This window comes from Hippopotamus amphibius, chromosome 2 (assembly GCF_030028045.1).
Source record: "Hippopotamus amphibius kiboko isolate mHipAmp2 chromosome 2, mHipAmp2.hap2, whole genome shotgun sequence".
NCBI lineage: Eukaryota > Metazoa > Chordata > Mammalia > Artiodactyla > Hippopotamidae > Hippopotamus > Hippopotamus amphibius.
In genome coordinates, this window is record NC_080187.1 from 87,561,486 (window position 1) to 87,577,086 (window position 15,601).

Below are 15,601 nucleotides of genomic sequence, written 5' to 3' on the forward strand. Positions count from 1 at the left end.
TGTTATGTTCCAGGTGCTAAAAATACAGTGCTAAAGAAGACCAAGCCCTGCCCTCACGGGTCTTACATTCTAGTTAGGGGAGGATAATAGAAAAATACATTAGGTCATGTGCTATGAAGGAAAATAAAGCAGGGTCAGGGCTATAGAGTGTGAAGGGGGAAGGGATGCTAGTTTAGTTAGTGGTGAGAGAAGGCTTCCATGAGATGACACTGAAAAGAAAACATGAATGAAGTGGAGGATCGAACTTCACGAAGACCTGGTATGAGGCACACCAAGTAAAGGGACAAGCAAGCACAAGGCCTCAGAAATGGGACTGTGCCTGTTGTGTTCAAGTTACAGCAAAGAGGTCAGTATTGCTATACACTCATTGCTATACACTCAGTGAGTGAGGCAGAGAGCGCTGGGAGATGGAAGCTGGAGAGTCAGGCGCAGATCATGAAGAGCTCAAGGCCAACATGAGACAGTTGGAGTTTAAGGATGATGGGAAGCCATTTAGCTGTACGTGAATAGAGGAGGCAAGTTCTGATTCCCATTTGTTAAGTTGGGATAATAATACATTTTAAAATTTCACATTGAAACTGGGGGGATAAAACACTAATAGAGTAGATTATCTTCTCAAAAAGGACAGAACCCTTCTTGTTCAAAGAATTGTTTTTGAGGAAGATGTAAAATAAGATTAATGATAACATTCAGGCCCTTTCCCAGTCTTTACCCTCTGCAAAGGCTCACAGCCCGCATGCTGGCCCTTGACGCTGCCCATGTTAGTGCTTGCTTTGCTCCTCTTGTATTAGCAACTAACATTTGAGGGTCGTTTTTTTTAACTCCTCCTCCCTGAATGCACACTCATCCTTTGTCACCTCAGTCATCTGTCAAGCACAGTGCTGGATACAGAGCAGGAGTTCCATACTTTCTTGTTAAGAATGACTGAATTAACAACATGCAATATGGTTCTTCATTTCAGAGTTAGTGAGACCTTCAATTTCAGTAATAATGTGGATGATACTGAGAGTGCCTATTTATCCAAATTCAAAAGCTATCTGGAGCTTAATAAAGGGCACTCTATATTTCAACAGTCTCTCTCTGTTTTACACTTTGTAGAGACCAAGGTGACCACCAGCACTCCCCATTTGTCTGTTCCATCATCAACCTACAAGGATCTGTCTTAATCAAATTTGACAGTGTAACAAAAACACATCCTAATTTTGATCTTTTGCAGGTTCAGTATGCAAATTTTCTTAAAGGAGTGGTGTTAATGCAAAAAGAAAAGTTATAGAAATAAATTACTTTCAGGGATGAGAGCTAGTTGTTCACAACCAAAGAAAAACTGCCCAGTCCATTTTCTCAAAACCAACAACTTTCAGAAAGTATACTTGATCTACGAATAAATATATTAATACACACATACAATGTTGAACACTTATCTTTCTTTTTTTCACATAAAACTGTTAGCTTTATGAATCTCAGCAAAGGAAATCCATAATTAGTGTCTTTATATCAGTTTGTACAAAAGTGCTAAAAAGCCATTTAGTTGGAATTATAAGAATTTGATGCACTTGTTTGTGGTTTAATTAAATCCAATATGAATAATTTTCAATATGCCTAAAGAAAAGCAAATCAGTAAAGAGAGAAAATATTTTATGCCTTTATTAAGAGCTAACCTTTTATTACCATTATCACATTCTGATTCTGATATACATATCAAATTGGTTTGGGAATCTACATGCTTCAGTCAGGGTTATCATCTACTTCAATAACTCCTAAAATTTCTGTTCTATAACAAAATTCATTGAAGTATATTAAACTATATCAATCTTAAAAAAAATAGTTACTATATTGTTTTAAAGACAAACTGGTTCTAAGGTACTTTCTGATATTCAACAAAACCAATGAATTTACTTTTGTACATTATGAAGGAACAAATAATAAGACTTCCATGCAACCCGGCAGAGACCATAATTTATTCACAATACCACTGAGCCTTAGTAACTGAAAAAGAACCTTACCAATGATTTAGTTCTACCCTGTTTGCAGATGAGACAATCCCACAGATGTCACTGCTGCAAAGCTACCTAGAGGCTCAGACTCAAACTCCAAATATTTCACATTTGTATTTTCTGACAGTAACATTTTACATGAAAGGGGATTTTTAACCTTCAAGGCCCACTCAAATGCTACCTCCTCTATGAAGCCTCTCCTAATCTTTTCAGCAAGAATGAATTTCATTCTCCTCTAAAGGGCAGGCTATGGTACTTTATGCCTCTCCTACAGCAATCATTTTTTCCATCTCATTTTAATCTTTAATTTCATATTTCCTCTAGAAAAATTTTTGAGTCACCCCTGTATCCCAGGGCATAGCGCTATGTCTTGTTCTTGGCAGGTGCTCAGTACATCACTGAATGATGTTAGCCATACCCAAATCTATATGATTGAGAGAGCTGACCATTTCATTTTTTAAAGCAATCTACTGGTTTGAATTGGTCTCTAAATACTGTCAAAAATATATAAAGAACTCGTACAACTCAACAGCATAAAAACAAATAATCCAATTAAGAATGGGCAAAGGATCTGAACAGACGTTTTCCCAAAAACACATGCAAACGGCCAACAGACGCTTGAAAAGGTATTCAATATCATTAATTATCAGGGAAGTGCAAATCAAAGCCACAATGAGATATCACCTCACAGCTGAAAACAGTTATCATCAAACCAAAAAGACAAAAGATAGCAAATGCTGCTGAGGATGTGGAGAAAAGGAAACACTTGTGCACTATCGGTGGGACTGTAAATTGGTACAGCAACTATGGAAAACAATATAAAGTTTCTCCCCAAAATGAAAAATGATCCAGCAATTCCACTTCTGGAACTCTAACCAAAAGAAACAAAAACATTATGTCAAAGAGATATCTGTACCCCTATGTTCATAGCAGCATTATTTACAATAGCCAAGACATGAAAACAACCTGTCAATCAACAGATGAACAGCAAAAAAGTCATATATATATATGTATTTTCAGCCATTTAAAAAAAGAAACTCCTGCCATTTGTGACAACATGGATGGACCTTCGAGGTCACCATGTTAGGCGAAATAAGTCAGAGAAACATATACTGTATGTTCTCACTTATATGAGGAATTTTTTAAAAACTCAGAAAAAAAGAGATCAAGTTTGTGGTTCTCAGAGGTAGGAGGTGAGTAGAGGTGGAGTTGGATGAAGGTGGGGTGGTCAAAAGACACACGCTTCCAGTTGTGAGATGAAGAAGTACCAGAGATCTAATGTACAATATGATGACTATAGTTTCCACTGCTGTGTGGTAGATTTAAAAGCTGTCAAGAGAGTAAATCCAAAGAGTTTTTATCACAAGGAGAAAAACTTTCTATTCTTTTTCTTTTTTTTGTATACAAAATGATGGATGTTAACTAAACTTATTGTAGTAGTCACTTCATAATGCTATATGTAAGTCAAATCATGCTGTACAACTTAAACTTACACAGTGCTGTATGTCAATTATATCTCAGTAAAATTGGGAAAAAGTAAAAAAAAAAAAGACAAATAAAGCTATAACCAATCCAATAAATAAATAAATAAATAAATAAATAAATAAATAAATAAATACTCTCAAATGATATTTCCCTTTTCCCACTAGAATAAGTAGAAAACTTTGATGCAGAGTTCTTGGTCAAAAGTTCCTAGCTCCTAAGTCTCCTGTGCATTACCAGGAGTGGGGGATGTGAACACCAGGCCCTTGGGTTCCCAGTGACCTTGCTCTCCTTACCCAGAGTGTGTCTGGATACTTGGAGAGCTTGCTTCTCCAGACTCTTTAAGAGTCTGCATTACCTTATCCAGTGGGAACAAATTAGAAGGATATGTAAGAAAAGAGAAACAGTTTACGGGACCAGGAATTTTCATCCATTCTGCTTTCAGAATATAAAGGCCCTGAAAGAATGTCTCAGAGGATTTCTACTCACATGGAATGGAAATGTGCCATCAGTTTGCAAACATGTATCAGACATGTGCAAAATAAAGCCTACTAGAGCCATATCTTATTAGCATATAACAATTGTTGAAGCCTCTTTGAGTTTTCAGAGGGCACAAACTACACACAATTCCTTTAAGGCTCAAAACGCAAAGCAAGACATACTAGATATTAAATACAAATTTCACTCAAGAACATATCCACAGGCTGAATGTGCCTCACTATAAGAAAGTCTTGCACTGAAGCAGTAATATGTGCTATTTGGGTGGGAAATGTTTAATAATGCTGATGCAGTTCCCACAATCCCTACCTGAAAGCTTGGATCCAGATGTGTTTTGGAGCTCAGCATTTTTCAGATTTTGGAAATACAGAGCATATGCCACATATTAATGCTCTCACTGGGATCTGGGGCAATTAACACTCTCATCGGTATCTAGGACAACACACTCTATTCAAATACATTATACAGCAAAATGTTGGAATAATCACACTGAGGGAGATAAACTGAACTTCAGTTCTTCCCAGGCTTTGTTACAAAATTAGTTAAGGTCAAGTTTTGCCTCCCAGTTACCAGTTTTCAGAGTGTTTTATTGCTACCTACCAATCAGTGCTAAAGAGAAATAATTTAACCTCTTCATGTGCTGTAACCAAAAACTTGGTAATAATGTGAGACACCTAAAACTTTCAAAGAATCCCTTTTCACTTGATGAAGAATCACAACATTCCTCAACTCCCACACACTGCCTCAATAGGAATAATCTTAACTGCTCTCTGTTGAGGGCTTTGCGTCCCTGAGCTACGTGTCTCATAAAGATTCTTTTTTTTCTGTTTTGTCCTATGACATAACTTAATAAATATACAAGGTTAAGCTGTATGTTTTAATTTAACCATGATTTCCTTCTCTATTTTAGAAAGATTAAAACATGGAGTTCCTTCTTTTCTATTTTAAATGTTGTGGGTAAATCATTCTACCAGATAATCATTCAACAAAAGATCTAAGGTTTGGGGACTTTTGTTAAGCCTTATTTGCAAATATACAATGTGTGCCTCTTTTAAATATGTCACAGATATCACTTTGGCTTGTGATGTGTCGTTTTGTTAAACCTCCTACCACCAGAACAGAACCCAGGAGCTTTCTTCATTTTAGTGCCCTGTTTTTCATGTTGTCCTTTTAATCCTAATGAAACGATACCAAGTCAGGTTCATTTTGATTGATACAAATTACAAAACATACTCCGGACAAAATACTGCTCTGCAACATGGAAGCAATGTCATTCAATCCAAAGAGAAAATCTACCTGTGGGGTGTGAGTGAAACAGCCCTCGTTCGGAGAAGATGTTAACATATTAGTATTTCACATTTTCCTCAGCGAGTTACTTCTTACGTGAGTCTTCCCCACAAAAGTATGCCTTTTTTAAATCAGCACTATGAAACTTTTGGCCACTGAAACAAAAAAAAAAAACTACCAGCATTTTACTAGAAGGCTCTGAAACTGAAAAGCATTTAAAGCTTCAAAATTACCCTCTGTTTCATTGGTTACTTAATACACAGCACTTATACAACCTCAAATAAAATATTTTTTAAACCATGGTTCTGACAACTCCAAGTTTAAGTAAGTGGGGAGAGGAAGATTTGCTATAATGTGAAAAGATTTAGGATCACTTTTAGTTCTTTTTCAATTCAATCCTTTGTCTCTTTCTGCCCCTCTGTCTGTCTGTCTGTCTCTATCTACACACACCCCCCCCAACACACACACACTCTTAAGACTAATAATAGTCTGTTTAATAAAACAAGGCGTCTGTGGAATTATCACAAGAAATTACTTCTGTGCCTAGTTTTAGACTGAATGATTTACTGCGTTTCCCTTCATCCTTAAGTTGCATATTCATTGCTGTATTTTCCTCTAACTGCTGTCACTTAAATTGTCACGTAGAATAGGGCAACTCAGGGTCAGTTTATATAAGCGGCATCAATCTGAAGAATTTCATCGGTCTTTATTTCAAGGCATTATGCAAAGAAAACTGACATTAAGAGAGCCTTAACTGACAGCAAATGAAATCAATCAGCAAATCACTAAGCCATAATAAACTCACTCAATTTGTAGATAACCCTTCCTTTCCCGGGTCTTCACCTAGGCAGTCCATCAAATGCTGTTTTTTGTCCAAGAAGCTAAAATGAATAGCAATTCTGTTGTAGCACTTGAAAGTTCAAGTGCTCACAGGCTTCAGTCTCTCAATAATAAGCATTAAAAGGTATTACCGAGCAGGGTTATACTTAAATAGGTTTCAAAAATGAAAAAAAAAGATAAAGGGTCAAGTTTGGGAGTTTTTGCCTCTTAATGTTAATGGCAAAGAAATGATGTTCTTATCATTCAGAAGCTTTTCTGCTTTGAGCTACCTAGAACTGGAAATTGTAACAACAACAACAAAAAAGCTCTATATTTTCATATGTTTTGTGTTTTTCTTTTTTACTAGGTGTGTCTCAAACATTTCACATACAGGCAAATATTGTCACCATTTCAGAGTTGGAATTTGAAGTCCAAAAAAAAAAATTAAAAGGTATAAAGGTAACGAAATGAGTTAAAAGAACATATGAAAACAGCAGTAATGCTTAAATTACTTTGTAGAATAATTACTCAAATAGAAGTGTATGGCAGGCATTCACCAAAGTGTTAGCAGTGGCCTTCTACTGAGCTGTAAGGAAACACTAGAGTTGTGGAACATTTTATTCTTTTTATTGCACATGTTGCTACTAAAGTGAAACCTGTATCAAACAGGTCATCAGTCAAAAGTCTCCAAGAGTCAAAATGGTAAAACATTCCTTAATGTACTTAGGTTACTCTTCCTGAAACCCAGGCCTGTTTGCAGTTCAGTCCAACAAAGCTTATATGAATTTAGCATTTTACAATATAAAAGGACCCTCACATGTGCATTATCTCACCTGATCACCCCACAACTCTGTGAGAGCAAGACAGGTGTTACCACCCCCCTTTAAAGATGAGGAAACAGGGGACTCAGAGCTGTTGAGTGACCTGCCAAGGTGGTTAAATTACAGAGCCAGGACTTCAATCCAGGCATTCTGACTCTCCACGTAGGCTTTCTCCAATACTACATTGCTTGCCTCTTTCCCCAGCAGACAAAATTATTTTATCTCTTCCAAATTCCCATTCTGATCAACATGATGCTTCTAGCAAACTCAATGACATACAGAAGACTGCACAGATTCATGGTTACCAACTTCCCCATCATCTGATTTATTTATTTGTCTTTTAGAAAGGGCAAAAATCTCAACCTGACTTTGAAAACTAAGCGAGTTTACACCTGATCAAGGAATGTTTATAAGCCAAATATTTAAAGGAAGACAATTTAAAAACTACCTATTAGTGCTGTTTAATTTCCAAAGTTCTTTCATCCATGTCATATGATCCTCACAACTGCCCCAAGATGCAGCAGGGTGAGTATCATCAACTCCATGTTACAGATGATGCTGATGCACCAGGAGAATTACGGGCCAAAAGCTCACAGGATAGTGTTCCAGTAGCACTCTTAGCACCACAAGGATAATAATTCATATTCATCCTTTACAAGAAAGGACAATGTTATTTTCCATGAGAAAAAGACAACAACTGGATAAAATAATGAGAATTCCTATTACCTGTGTAATTTGTGTCTATGGGGGAAGGAGTCCACCTGTTCTGTGGCTAATCCTATTACTTTCTGGTAAAGTTGTAAAACCTCTTCAACCTTCTGTGATAGTGACTCTGCTATGATTTTATTTTCTTTCAAATTATACTTCCTTGTAATACACAAAGGAAGAAATTATTTTTTTAAAGCTGGAAAAAAAAAGACTTTATTTTAAATAATTCCTCTCAGATTTTACTTAGTGTCAGTTCAGATCACTGATAACAGGTCATTCCCACAGGGAATAATTTATGAATATTTTCAGCTGAGTTAACAAGTAGGGAGTCACAAGATTCCTCAACATAAGATTCTATGTAGCAGAAGCTTTATACAGATGCATTTCCTTGCCCTCATATGTCATCCTGTCATTTTCAAAAGGCGAAGAGAGATTAAAGTCCCAACAAGAAAAAAAAAACATTATTTCAGACCACCACTAACCTGAAATAAAACCCGTGATGCAAGATGTAAAATGTCCCATCAGCTAAACAATAAAAAACAAAGCAAAAAACAAACAAAAAACCCCAACTTTTTAGCACTCCTAGCCTTAACAGACCTTCTTTTTTTAGAAATCTTAGCTATCACTTAATGCCCAAGATAATGTTTTAACTACAGATACAAAGAAAAATACTTTTTTTTACAAGTCTTTTAAAATATAAAATATGGGGACTAAGAAAATAATGGTAGCATATATCACCTGGTAAAATATCTGGATGAAAAAGCATAATTCTACATTTTTACTCTCAAGATTCTGCCTTAAAATTCTGATTGATGTGTCCCCCTACACCCTCCACCACCACCATCAGACTACCAAAAATACAAACAAACGAACAAAACCTGCAAATCAAATAGGCAGAGGAAGGAAAGAGAGGAGGAAGAAAGGCAGGGAGGGTGAGAGGACTCAGGTGATGACTCCTGAACTGCTCTATTAATGACTGACATGAGAAGCTTAAGTTTCCAGCAAAGTCTTTCTGGTCAACAAAAACTAGAACGTCCTGAAACCTTAGGAGAAGATACAGATTCAGAACAACAAGGCATAACTCACAATGACTATAAATCAATGTTTAAATGCGATTATCTAATTATTTAATCACTGTTGTCCCAATTTGCAACACACCCTAAAATTAGTCCTTCTGTACACATTAACTTCTTACTTCTCTTTATATTTTGTTTCATTTAGCATGGCTCACAGCTCTAGTACCAGCAAATTCTGAAGAAACTTAACGTCTGCTTGAACATTATCAAATCTTCAAGGTAGAATTCTAAAATTTTAACTAGCAAATAAAAATATTTTCTCTGACAGTATTACATCAGAAAATGCCATTTAGGTGCTTCCCTGGCAGCACGGTGGTTAAGAGTCCACCTGCCAATGCAGGGGACACGGGAAGATCCCAGGTCGGGAAGATTCCACATGCCAGGGAGCAACTAAGCCTGTGTGCCACAACTACTGAGCCTGTGCTCTAGAGCCCGCGAGCCACAACTACTGAGCCTGTGTGCCACAACTACTGAGCCTGTGTGCCGCAACTACTGAAGCCTGCGCACCTAGAGCCTGTGCTCTACAACAAGAGAAGCCATCGCACTGAGAAGCGCATGCAATGCAATGAAGAGTAGCCCCTGCTCGCCACAACCAGAGAAAGCCTGTGTGCAGCAACAAAGACCCAACGCAGCCAATAAATAAATACATAAATAAACAAATGTATTAAAAAAAGAAAGGAAGAAAAGAAAATGCCGTTTATTGGTCCTGGTGTCAACATGAAAAACAAATGTACTAATTCTTACATTCATCCTTGCGTTTAGCCTCAGATCCAGGACATTAAGGTTCCTCATTGGCACAACTTATATTTTGTGGAACTAGAGATTCTTGTCAAGCAGCTAGATGAGACAAAGGATGGCATTTTTCCATCAAAATGCATTTATTCTCAGATGAACCATATGATTTTCCAGCTAATTGTTCTTCCCTAACAAACAGCTCTTCCCTGGCAAGCTCTTTCAGCCTTTGAAGAAGGTAGCATTTCAACATTCTCTTTGATGCCACAACCGAATTCTAAAATCATTTTATGTTTTTTAATTCAAAAGATATTTTGATTTTAGAATTTAAAGAGAATTGCACACTCATTGATAACAACTTTAGATAGCCCCCAAATCTTTTCAATACCTTATTACTAAAATGACCCCACTTAACCATAAAGGTCAGATTTCCAATAATGCCAAACATTCAAAGCATAGTCATGGACCCAGAAATAAATGAAAAAGAATATCTGTGAGACATATAGCTGTCACAAAATATATTCTCTTTACTTCACCATGGAGACTCTTAGACTAAACTTTGACAACTCTGTAAATTAAGGACCCAGTAAGAATGGACATCTGAAATCAGGAAGACCTAAATTACAAAAAGAAGGTAAAACTTTCTGTTAGTATCAGAAAATAAAGACCATACTTTAAAAAGGAAACTAAAGAACTAATAGAAGTCATTTAGTCTTTCAGGAACAATTTTACATATTTGACAAGATTTCTATTCAAAATGGCTGATTTTCATGTATTAAAAATAATCAGATTATCTGAAAATTCACTTATGGGGATGGGATAACTTGAAGAAGAAAATACCTAAGTAATACAAGATTTCAAGTAAAATTACCTAACATTTCTTTAACTTCTAACTATGCCCAAATGAAGACATTTTGTGTACAACAGTTAGAAGGCTGCTGCATTAAGCAATGTTAACAGGAACATGTAAAAAATTATTAAGAGTGATCCTTGATGTTTTTATTCCCTGACAGTTTAGGTACATAGGTACAGATATTTATTTCTTCCTTCTCTACATTAAAAAAAAAACATCCCTTCAAGATGCTCTTTTTATGATTTTAACTTTATAATTTATAAATACAACAAAATAGCTGGAAGAAATTTCTGTGCCTGGAAAGTAAGTCAAATGTAAAAAACCATGGTATCCCAAAAGTTTTGGGTATAACGCATAACAAACAACTATACCAAGTAAGGACTTTGTAATAACATGGTAGGTTATGGGCGATTAAAGGATTAGTGGGTTTACGGTGAAGACGGTGTTGTTTAAAATCTTCATAAATAAATGGTTTCGCAATGAAGCCTTTCTAATTAAGTGTTTATAAACATATATTTATAAAATATACTACATTTCCAGAGGTACAGTTATTGTGCACTAAGCCTTAAACACTTTTATGAGATGGTTCAGGGGACTTTCCCTTTCAAACGAAGTGGGTTTAAAGTTTTTAAAAAAATTGATCTCAAGTCTCTTAAAGGCATGCACAACTTAGGCACAGCAGCTTTCTGAGTCAATCTGTCCAATGTCTGAAATCAAGTATTCGTTCACCCATACATACTCGGGGCCTCCTCAGTGTGAGGTGGGATCCTGAGCTCTGATGGCACAGCAGTGAACAAAACTAAGTTCTTGGCCTCATGCAGCTTTCGTGTTAATGGAGAGCTAATAAATAGTGAGTGTTTACAATGCACCTGTCACTGTTCTAAGCACTTCAGATGGATTAACCCATTTAATCTTCACACTGAGTTAGAAACTTCTATTATTTTCATTTACAGAAGAAGAGCCTGAGATACACAGCTTAAGTAACTTTTCCCATTAACGTCTTTTGGATTTCTATTCTCCCCATGATCTCCTCACAAATGAAACTGTATTTTACAGACAGACCCTACCTTTATTTTTTTTCCTCTCAGGCATCTTAACACACCCCTCCTACTATGCCATGGTTTACAAAAGGCAGAAAGGCATGATTAAAAGGATGAATGGATCAGTTACCCTACTCACTAGATATGTGACATTTAGCAATTTACTTCATCTCAATAAACTTCAGCTTCTTCCCCTGTAAAGTGGATAAAAGCAGAGCACCTATTATTCATAGGGTTGTTGCAGGGATTAACTGAGAGAATAAACGTAAGGTGCTTATTAGCAAAGTAACTGGTACAGAATAAGCACTCAATAATAACAATAATATCAATATTGATATTGTTCTAGGTTATTTATTGTTGAATGGGAATGGAGGCACAAACATTTATTGGATGCCTGCTAATATTTTCCAGATATTAAAAACATCACATATTACAATTATTGAAAAAACATAATTCAAAGACAATAAATAACAGGTATTATTTTTATAAAGTATGGACAGAATATTTTTTCTTACAAAGTCCTCTGCATTCACAATGTACTGGGCTTTTCAGCTAAAGCTAACTTATCTAATCTAGGTGTTTTATTTTTCTCCAGTATCTTAGTAGACTAATATGCTGTTATTTAGGAGATAAAAGCCCAGGTATAATAATTCTAAACTTGCCATAGGAGCTTTGACAGGGGTTTCATTGGTAACAAGGCCTCATTGGAAGGTCAAGTAACAAGGAAAAGTAAATAAGGAGCTAAAGCTGATCTTGATCAAAATTATTTAAAGCTTTTGAAGAAACAAGGAAGAGTGAAGGAACCAAATGGAAAGATATAGAGAAAAGATTCTAAGTAACCATTTCTTAAAAAAAGCAAAAACAAAAACAAAAACAAAAAAATACCCACCCTTCAAGAATAATAACATCAGGCTACTGTTGCATGCTTCGTCTTTACAAGGTGTCCATACTGGCCCCAATAATAAGAGCCACCATGCATCGTCTGCTTTCTTTTTGCTCTCTACTTTATATGCATTGCCTTGTTCAAACTTACTACAAGCCTGAGAAATTGTTAGCATTCCACTTTGTTACAGATAAGGAAACTGAGGCTAAAAGCTAACAGATTTCAGAGACTAGTTAGAACTGAATTATCTCCTATAGGACAGTATCAGTCACCAGCTCTTCTGGGTAGAAAGAGATAAGGTAATCCACTCATCCTCTTCAACTTTCAGTCTGCTTACTGGTCTTCCTTCCACTCAGGATTTTACCTGTAATAAAGCCTGACCCTTTGGAAAAGACTAGCAGTGGCTGTCTAGGAAAACTTCAGCTCCTACCCATCTAAATGATGGTTGGATATGTTGGCCAAATAATTCAGACACTACCACAACCTGCATAGTGGTCCTCCCCTCACCATAATCAAAGCCTGTGCATAATCAAAGGTTGAATAGTCCACTTCACCAGCACACAGTACAAAGCTAAACAAATACTGAATTCCTAAATATGTAGCCAGACTTAGCATTAATATATATATTTATATACTGCAACAGGTGAAAAGTAGAGTTCCATAATATTAGCCTGTCAAGCGGAAACAGAATTTTTTGTCTGTGAATTTGTCTACAATACAGCATAAACTATGATCTACATCATACACAGATGCATAATGTATACCCTGTAAATGGCAGAAAAACTCCATTATAGATTTCAAAGTTTCCATGCTTACCATTTAACACACGTGTCTAGATTTTTTACTGTCAGATTTTAGCAGTTCAGGCTTTGCAGTCAGATACACATAGACTTAAACCCAGACTCCAGGCCCTGCCATTTACTTGCTGTTGGTCTGAGGAGAGTTATCTGCTATAGTTGTTGTTTTTCAATTGTAAAATGGAAATAATGCCATCTATTTGACAGGTCCATTGTGAGAATTAATTGAGGTCATTTATTAAAGAGCTAGGCATGATACCTGCTACATAGTAAGTGCTCACTAAAATGGTAGTTATTATTATTATAATTAAAGTCTTCAATTAATACAGTGCCTTTCTTCTCAAAGTACTCCATATCACCAACTGTGTGCCTGTGTGCACGTGTGTGTCTGTGTCAAACCCAAATCATGTGCTCTTCTCTGCGCAGGATATTAAACCAAAACATATATTACTAAACTACAATGCATGTTACAGCACATCAATACAAAACTTACACAAGTGTTTAGGTATATGGCAACCCACACAACTATTTTTATCAGAACTTGGAAAAGACAGTAGTTTAAAATCCAGGCCTATACATTTCCTTTCAGTTATTCACAGATGTCAGAACTCTAGAGAGTTCATGCTTTGCCTCAAAAAATGGCATTCTTAGGAATCAGTCTTTTTCCAAATCACCACAATCTAGAGCTTGCGGGAAGTCTTTGTGAGTTATGACAAGTACTAAATCCTGTGAGATTCCGAATTAAGATAACCAAGTAAAGGATAACTTTACAACCACTAGAAAAATCTCAAATCATATTGTACTCAAATATAATCAAATTTTAAATGTACATCTTAATCTTTTACTAAATAACAGTACAGTATTCTAGCCTATAACTGAAAATAAAAATGTCTTATGCTTTGTTTTACAGACATACATTTTAGATATATTGTCGGACAATCTAATGAAAAAAACAAGTATTTTTTTCTTTGTTGAGCATTAATTTGCTAATGACAAATTAAATTAGGGTATGGAGCACATAGGAAAAAGTTAACACAGCCCCACTTGTACAAAGCTAAAATTTCACAGGGTCATAAACTGAAGAATGAAGAAGTTTCTCTTAAACCTCAAAGTGTGAAACAGAGACTCAGTTTTAAGAGTTATTTCTCTTAAATACACTGAAAAATCTAGGGTGCTATTGCACAAGGAAGGACAACCTCTTTTGAATTACCAGGCTCCCTATAGTTTACATAAGGTCGATAGATTTTTATAATAAAGAAATAGGGCATTAAAGGGAGAATAAAATACATACTAAATTTTGTTTTGTTTGAATAAAAAATATTTTTAACCCTAAGGAAAAAAATGATCACAATAACCTAATAGTAACTTGTTAGAATAGAAAGCTAGCTGCACCCTCTGAAAATAAATATGTTTTTGAAAATAAATACCTTTATTAAGTTTAAAGTTACTTGAGGTTTTATGATTTGGTGCTTTGAGTTTTATAAATGAAATAACCCAGTTGGCATATATTACAATGTTCATTAAAAGTAAACATTGAGGTATAAAATAGTCTTCAATGCAAAGCACAGCTAGGTTCTAGATTCACTGAAATTAAATTACCACCTAAGAAATGTTGGATATACTTTGGAATTAACACTGAAAAATGTCAAATATCTCTCCTGATAATTTTATCTAAAGTGATTTATTTTAAAACAATAAGAGCTACAAATTCAGACTAGCTTAAAGAGATAACAGCCTAATGTCTTACAGTCCTCTGCTGCCCAGAAATATGTTCTTTTAATACTGTACTTAGCTTTAAAACACATGTTTTTCCTTGGTTTAAAAAAAAAATTCCTTTCTGGATTATTTAATTGGCTAGTTCTAGGCTTTAAAGAAAAAAACACAATTATTTGTGAAATATAGTGTTACATGACAGAAGAAATACGAGGAGAAATTATTTGCATCTTCTTTAAGTTAGTCACAACACTTTGAGGCTTCCATTCTCCCCAGTTAGTGCAATTTCTTTTTCTACATGTCTCGGTAGCAAACAACGTTATTTAGACTCTAACCTGGCACGCTATAACCTCTGGCCCGCCCTTGAGCCCCTCCATTGCAAAGGTCTCCAGGTGCAGTCTGGGTAGCTGCAGGGTGAAGTCATTCCTACTTGCCGCAGTCCGTGACAGCGAGATCTGATCTCTGACCTAAAGGGAAAAAAATAGCATCAATGGTAATTCCCCTTCAGACACATTAACTGGGATGAACTGGGTCCCCTTGAGCCCACTGAGTGGACTTGCATTGATCGCTGGACCTGAAATCCATGAATAAATTTAGGACTAATTGATTTTTCGTTGCAAATAAATCTCTAATTCAGAGTGCTGGGGGAGAATGTTAAGAAGAAAAAGCATCCGCCTGCTTGAAATGAGGGAGGGAAGAAGAGTCACTGCAGCTCTTCTGATCAAGAGGTTTTGAATTATTTTTTCACTGTTCTACCCTCAAAAGAAAAAGGAAAGAAGGAAAAAACATCCACAAAATCAAAAATAAACAGCAATCTCCTACTTATTCTCACCTTCTTAATAACATGTTTAATTTAACTGGTATTAACTGATATATATTAAACAAGATAGTTATTAGG

The 15,601-nt window shown here is 35.8% G+C and overlaps 1 protein-coding gene across 1 annotated transcript in view; it reads right to left on the reverse strand.

The window, feature by feature from the left end:
- CCDC171 (coiled-coil domain containing 171) overlaps window positions 1-15,601 on the reverse strand; it is a 317,707-nt gene that overhangs the window by 56,733 nt on the left and 245,373 nt on the right. Inside the window, exon 24 of the mRNA XM_057724205.1 lies at window positions 15,039-15,170. Within this exon, the coding sequence (XP_057580188.1) occupies window positions 15,039-15,170 (132 nt within the window). The remainder of the gene's footprint in view (window positions 1-15,038; window positions 15,171-15,601) is intronic.